Source organism: Seriola lalandi, unplaced genomic scaffold (assembly GCF_002814215.2).
Source record: "Seriola lalandi dorsalis isolate HSWRI2012SDOR001 ecotype SW California unplaced genomic scaffold, Sedor1 jcf7180002054420, whole genome shotgun sequence".
NCBI lineage: Eukaryota > Metazoa > Chordata > Actinopteri > Carangiformes > Carangidae > Seriola > Seriola lalandi.
In genome coordinates, this window is record NW_019524973.1 from 440,228 (window position 1) to 448,387 (window position 8,160).

The 8,160-nt window shown below is 35.4% G+C and overlaps 1 protein-coding gene across 1 annotated transcript in view; it reads left to right on the forward strand.

Moving 5' to 3' along the window:
* The window catches only part of LOC111657927 (metabotropic glutamate receptor 4-like), a gene marked incomplete at its 3' end in the record, with an annotated part of 150,464 nt that overhangs the window by 142,067 nt on the left and 237 nt on the right, over positions 1–8,160 (forward strand). The window contains exon 10 of the mRNA XM_087175152.1: positions 5,941–6,045. Coding sequence (XP_087031278.1) covers positions 5,941–6,045 — 105 coding nt within the window. The remainder of the gene's footprint in view (positions 1–5,940; positions 6,046–8,160) is intronic.

Here is an 8,160-nt window from a genome sequence, read left to right on the forward strand (position 1 = left end):
ACCCACCCGCCAAAAAAAAAAAAAATCCTTTCCTTTTCTTTCTTTTTCTCTTTTGAGTCCAAAGACAAACAGAATGATTCACAGTAATCATAGTAATGAAGATTGATGCCACAGAGCAGAGGGAGCTGAACAACATCTTGATCTTCAGAGAACAGTTGTTGCGTTTATTAGGCCTTCAGCAAAGTGGCCCTCTGGGTCTCGGCTGTTGACCTCTGGGTGCTCCAATAATGGGTGAACAGGCTGTGAAGCTAATCTAGGCCAAAGGATTGTGATCTTTATAAATTACATTCCCCCATGAAGCTATACTATTGTGTCCCCTAAGGCTTCTATTTGTTTATTAACTTAACTAAATTAGAGTGCAATTAAAGTGAATTCTCATGAAGCAAGCCCCACTGTTGAACATTTCTATAGCATGCTGAGAAATAACCCGGTATCTTAATGTAGAATGGGAATTATGCAGTTTAACTGAATTTGATAGTTTGCCTCCTGAAGCAGAGGCTCTCTAGAGTCCCTGGTTGAAAATAGAATCTGTTTACATTTATTAACCCTCAGATTAATCTTACACTATCAGTGACGACTGACTCACTCAGTTGTGTTACACTCTATGTAGGGTCCTCTCATCGCATATGTGCTCATAGATCCCCATTGTTTCCTTTTCGTCTTTTTCAGTCATTAATGCTGCCATACTTCTTCTACCTTACGTTACGCCTCAGGCAAGATCTGCTGATGGCATGACAGGACTGTGAGTTAAACAGCAACCCGCTTTTATTAGCTGCATGCTCAGGTGCACTGCAGTTAGGAGAAAACACATTTATGGATTAAACATTGGAGTTGGTCTGATACTGAAAACAGGACTCCATGAAGCAGTACTATGTTGTTGTTTTTTTTATCCAGTAGCACCGTGGTGCCGTCTGATGAAATACCAAACAGAAATATTCTGATTTCAAGAAAGGGTTGGACAATAATATATTATAATATATTGACTTGTGGTGGAATTGTACTGTGACTATATGGCCAAATTGTGATTTGAGATAGACCAAGATTAGCTTATTAAAGATCCATCCGTCTCTGTGTTTATCAGATGATAAATACCAAAGATATGTTTGAGTTAATCTAGAAATATGGTGACATTGTTGCATAGTTTGTCCAATGCAAAGAGCTGACACCCTTTTTCCCAACTGTAAAATGTCCCAGTCAGTCCATGTCTTAGACACACTTGTCTCAAAAAAAAGATTTAAAGGATCTTTGTCAAAACTGTTAGTGTGTATTATTTATATATGTATATAAATATAGAATATATAAAATTAACATCAGCCATATATCATTATTGGAATTTTGTAAAACACAAATATCAATACTCACATCAACCAGTATTAGCGAGGTTCTAATTGTGTTATTTTTAGAGACAATCCTGTTATGCGAAGGAATATTTTTAAAAGCATATAGCAGATTTTCAACCATATGTGTGTTGGAGTTTCATTTGATCCATTGTGAAGGCTAAAGCTTCATATTAGATACTTGTATGTTTTGACATGTTGTCAGTTTTTATAGCCTGGTGCTGAAGAAACAATATTCCATTTTAACTAAAACTGAAATCATTAGTGTATTCATAGTAAGTAAAACGTCAGTAATTAATTAGTAACTTTTATTTTATTTTTATTTTAAAACTCCAATCATTTTCTAAGTTTTAGCTTCTCCAGCATGAGAATTTCTTGCTCATATTTTCATTTATATTACTGTAAATTGAATTTCTTTGTGTTTTGGATAATTGATCCCATAAAACAACATTTGAAGATGTCGCCTTGGAAGGTTGTGATGAGCATCTATCACTGTTTTCTGATGTTTTATAGATGTGACAATAAATTGACAAATAATCAGCAGATGAATTGATGATGAAATAGTCGTTAGTTGCCACATGTATCGTTTTATATTTGGAATGGTAAATACGTTTTTGTGTAGAATTTACCATATTGATTTTAGATTAAAACTATATATTGATATTGGATAATGGAAATCTTGATCACTTTTCTTAGATATTTTCATTCAGTATATGTAAGTGACCACACAGATTGACTTTGAAGATAGCTATTCTTGGGGAAAAGGCAGCAGAGAATTTTTTTTCTTCTTTTTTTTTTCTGTTCATGCGACTAACAGCACGAGTTCAACAGTCTGTCCCTGAGGCAGTAGTGAACCGAGCCCAGAGCAGTTCACTGGTTAACACTCCCTACAGCTGGGAGGGGACCACTGCAGCTGTCCTTCTATCATACTGCCTCCATTCTTCCATTCTTCTCTCCAGCCAGCAGTCCCACATGGTAGCAGGGCTGGCTGTGCTGAGATGCAGTCAGTCTGGAGGGAAAGCACTGTGGAGAGACACAAATAATAAAGACAAACAAGATATTCAAGCGAAGGTCACAATTGGGGAGCTAAATGTTACTCTGCTTTGATGAGAAACCAGCAGGGGCCTACTCAGGGTCACTCAGTTGATGAAAACTCTGTCAGTTAAAAGAGGGATATATTACTTTAAAAGTAGACTCATATAAAAATATTTACTGTTAAAAGTACAAAGCCTATGAATAAGAGCATGTTTGAATTAATTCTATCATGGCCACAAAAAACACTTAATTCTGATTTGCTAGATCATATATTATTTCAGGTCATATATTATGTCAATCATGTCATGGTTTAATTTCAGTTGTAAATCACTCGTGGTAGCCAAAGAAAAATGATAAACACTGCACTTTTTCCAATCCTACACCTACTTGTTTGTCTCGCCCACAGCAGTTTTTATATTGAAAATATGCCTGTCCCATCTTAGAGAGAAAATAACATACATTATTATAATTGTTTAATAAACCGCCTTAAGAGGACAGGAGATGAAAGTATGCCTTATTAAATGCCATTTAAAGTGAAAAACAAACAAAAACAGCTTCCGCTTGGGGCAGTGTGAGAAAGTGAGAGATAAAAAATGTAGTAATGTTTTATGTAGTTTCCCTCAGAAGCAGATTCACACCAGATGCAGGCTTCAGAGCGGGGTTGAATTTGCTGTTTACTGATCAAATCAGAGCTGAAACAATTAGTTAATTAATTACTTGATCAACAGAAAAATTAACTATTTTCATAATCGATCATTGTTTTAGTAATTTAGTAAACAAAAATGACAAACATGTTTGTGGGGATTTGCAGATTTTCTGTTCCATATCATTGTAAAGTGAAAGTCTTTAGACTGTTGGTCAGACAAAACAAGATGTTTGAAAAAGTTGCATCTAGAAACTGTGACTTATTTTCTGACATTTTATATGTAGTTGATTAATTACACTAAGAAAATAATGAGCAGATAAATTGATAATGAAAATAATTGTTAGAATTGTCAAAATCAAACTTTTGCACCAAATGGCAAACACTACATTAATATTACCAGATTCTTGTCCAACCAACTACACACTGTTGTTTTCAATCCAAACCACTTTCATCTTTGGTGGTCTTGTCATCATAGTTCTGAGGGAAGAGAATTCTGCTGAGAGAATTTGTTCAAGTTTGAATATATGCAGAAACACAAATACTGTTGAAACAAAACAACAACAAATCAAATCAATCAGTCAGTCAATCAATCAAATGCACAGTACATCTTACATTACTGTTGTAGGAACCAAAAAAGTTCTATCAAATACAGCCAACAGAAAATTAAAATTTGAGGGGAAATAAATTACAAGACAAAAGAAAAGAAAATATTTAGGCGTCATCTTGCTGCCTCACTGGGTCTGCCCACAGCACCTCATCAAGATCAATGAGGGAAGAATCATCCAGTCCTGGACAGCACCCACATCAGTGTCATCACATGCCTCTTTCATTGCCTGTTGAAGAGCCGTGTGCACATAGGGCTAATGGTCATACACCTTCCTCCACCGTGCAGAGAAAAACTCAGCTGGACTGAGAAATGGAGAGTAGGGTGGAAGGTATTGAACAAGAAATTTTGGGTAATCAACAAACCCATTTTAGATCAGGGCTCTGCGATGGAAGCTAACACTGTCCCATAAGGTCACATATCTATGCTGCTCTGTGTCGTCCATGTGGTCCGCCGGTATCACAGTGTTGAACAGTCTGTCCAAAAATGTGAGAATGTGGTCTGTGTTGTATCAACCAATGTTGGCATGGCAGTGGAGGACACCATTTACAATGGCTTTGTGAGCAATGTGACCAAAAAGTGATGGACACAGTATGATTGGTGGAATACTGAATTATGCAGAGTGAATGGTATTCTGGTTACATACCTGTGCTCAAGTCTAAATGTCCGGATGATAGAGGCTACGGTAAATCAGCTCATGTTGGAGGGTCCCTTTGTCCAGCCTCTCTCATTGTCAACCCATGGTTGATAACATGGTCAGCTAATGTTGCCCAGATTTCATCTGAAAGCTGTGCCCTGCTTTGTCCTTGTCCTTGTCCTCCAGCTCTACCCCTACCTCTCATTCTCACCCTCCCTCCACCTCTTCCTCTTACTGCTGCTTCCATTGTTGTTGTAAAAATTTAGCTTTTTATAGTGCTTACATCTTGATTGATGAGTCAATAATTAAGCAGTTATGTGTTTGGCCAGGTGGCCTGTGTATTGGCCAACAGGTCCACAGGTGTAGCATTTTGAATAGCAGTGTTTTGAAATGGCAAACAAATGACTTTGTCGGATTCCTGTGTTTTACATAGAGAACTGTGTACAGTGTAGTGCAAAAAGTGTTGTGTTGAATTGCAATTTGGGTGCAAAGGTTTAAATGTGTTTAGAGTTTTGGAGATGTGAGCAGAGGTTTTGCTCCATGAGTGCCAGTTTCAATGATTTAGCAACTGAAAAAAACTGTAATAGGGTCACCAGGATGCTTTTCACATGCTAATACAACCTGTACACATTATTTCAAGATGGTTATTGTAGTCAAACCAGATAAATAGCCTAATTTCTATTAATATCTTGGAATCTGGTTGTATCAGAAACAGAGATCATTTTTGTATGGTCAGCAGGAAACGAAAAATTGAGGCTGTGTTCTTGTCTGTCCTGGATTATGGTGATTTCATCTATAGACACACCTCTGCCTCTACTCGCAAACCCAACTGGTGACAGTTATACTACTATCATTGCACCTTGTATGAAAAGGTTGGGTGGGCATCTCTAACAGCAAGACCTGACAGAGTATAGTATAGTAGTATAGTATAGTATTATATATATATATATATATATAGTATTAGTAAGTCATAAAAAAGTCATGGTATAGTAGGGCACAAAAAAGTCATAGTATTGTAGGGCCTAAAAAGCCATAAAATAGTAAGGCATAAAAAGTCATAGTATGGTAAGGCATAAAAAGTCATAATAAGTCATAAAGTCATAAGACATAAAAAAAGTCACACTATAGTAAGGCATAAAAACATCATAGTATTGTGAAGAGTCTGCCTAAGTGTAGTTGTCGTGGGCAGTTACTGTGATTTGTGTCCTCTAAGGTAAATGGAAGGAGGTGAACGCGGCAGCCAGATTTGGAGCACCTGGGCTGCACGCTCCTATCACTCTACCTTTCTCTCACCTGGACTCATCCCTGACAGCATCTGCATGTTTTCTTTTGTTTGGATTTTGTTTTCGGTTTGCTTCACAATATCTTACAATTCACTATTGATTATTAATTATTATAATAAATATTGTCACCGCCTGTCATCAGTTGTGTCCATTCCGTAATTTGTCGTGGCCTAGGAGCAAGGTTATGAAAGTGTATTAAGGCATAAAAATGTCATAATATAGTAACGCATAAAAAAGTAATAGTGGAAAAAGGCATAAAAAGTCATAGTATAGTAAGGTATAAAAAAAAAAATCATAATATAGTAAAGTATGAAAAAGTCATAGTATTGGAAGGCATAAAGACGGGTTTGTCTAAGTGTAGCTGTCATGGGCAGTTTTGTGCTTTTGTGTCCTCAAAGGTAAACAGAAGGAGGAGATCACAGCAGCCAGATTTGGAGCATCTGGACTGCATGCCCCAATTGCTCTACCCTTCCTCTCACCTGGACTCATCCCTGACAGCGTCAGCATGTTTTTTTTGTTTGGATTTTATTTTTGTTTTGCTTCACAACATCCTAGAATTGATTGTATTCACACATGCACATTCATACCACTGATATTACTGACTGACACACTCCATATTTGTATTTGTCTTTTCAGTTTATTCATTTTTATAATAAATATTGTCACCACTTGTCATCAGTCTTGTCCATTCCCTAATTTTTCGTGGCCTACGAACTGGGTTATGTCAGTATAGTAGGGCTTAAAAAAGTCATAGTATAGTAAGGCAAAAAGGCAAAAAAATGCTAAAAAACTTCATAGTATAGTATGGCATAAAATGTCAAAAAAAAATCATAGTATATTAAGACATAAAAGCTCATAAAAACGTCATAGTATTGCAAAGCATAAGACGAAATAATATAATTAGGCATAAAAATGCCAAAAAAACGTCATAATATGGTCAGGCACTAAAGGAAATAGTATAATTAGGCATAAAAATGCCATAAAACTTCATACTATAGTATGGCATAAAATGTCAAAAAAAAAATTCATAGTATATTAAGGTATAAATGGTCATAAAAACGTCATAGTATGGTAAGGCTTGAGACGAAACAATATAATTAGGCATAAAAATGCTAAAAAAACGTCAGTATACTATGGCATAAAACTTCATAGTATATTAAGGCATGAAGACTCATATAAACATCATAGTATCGTCAGGCATCAAAGGAAATAGTATAGTAAGGCAGAAAAATGCTAAAAAACGTCATAGTATACTATGGCATAAAACGTCGAAAAAATTACATAATATATTAAGGCATAAAAGGTCATAAAAACGTCATAATATGGTCAGGCATCAAAGGAAATAGTATAGTAAGACATAAAAAATCAAAAAAACATCATAGTATATTAAGGTATAAAAGGTCATAAAAACGTCATAGTATGGCAAAGCATGAGACGAAATAATATAATTAGGCATAAAAATGCCATAGTATAGTGGAGAGAGACAGGGGGAATGACATGCAGCGAAAGGCCGTCCGATGCGGGATTTGAACCAGGGCCGACTGCAGCGAGGACTGTAGCCTCTACACATGGGGCGCCTGCTTAGACCACTACGCCACACGACACCTCAAATCATATATTAAGGTATAAATCTTCATAAAAACGTCATAGTATAGTAAGTCATGAGAAGAAACGATATAATTAGGCATAAAAATGCCAAAAAACATCGTAGTATACTATGGCATAAAACGTCAAAAAAAATATCATAGTATATTAAGGTATAAATGGTCATAAAAATGTCATAGTATGGTCAGGCATCAAAGGAGATACTATAATAAGGCAGAAAAATACCACAAAACGTCAAAGGAAAGTATGGCAGAAAAATGCAAAAAAACGTCATAGTATACTATGGCATAAAATGTCAAAAAAAAATCATAGTATATTAAGGCATAAAAGGTCATAAATATGTCATAGTATGGTAAGGCATGAGACGAAACATTATAATTAGGCAGAAAAATGCCAAAAAACGTCATAGTATACTATGGCAGAAAAATGCTAAAAAACGTCATAGTATACTATGGCATAAAATGTCAAAAAAAAATCATAGTATATTAAGGCATAAAAGGTCATAAATATGTCATAGTATGGTAAGGCATGAGACGAAACATTATAATTAGGCATAAAAATGCCAAAAAATGTCATAGTATACTATGGCAGAAAAATGCTAAAAAACGTCATAGTATACTATGGCATAAAACGTCAAAAAAAAATCATAGTATATTAAGGTATAAATGGTCATAAAAACGTCATAGTATGGTAAGTCATGAGAAGAAACGATATAATTAGGCATAAATATGCCAAAAAACATCATAGTATAGTATGGCAGAAAAATGCTAAAAAATGTCATAATATACTATGGCATAAAACGTCAAAAAAATTACATACTATATTAAGGCATAAAAGGTCATAAAAACGTCATAGTATGGTCAGGCATCAAAGGAAATAGTATAGTAAGACAGAAAAATGACAAAAAACGTCATAGTATGGCAAAGCATGAGACGAAATAATATAATTAGGCATAAAAATGCCAAAAAACATCATAGTATAGTATGGCAGAAAAATGCTAAAAAACGTCATAG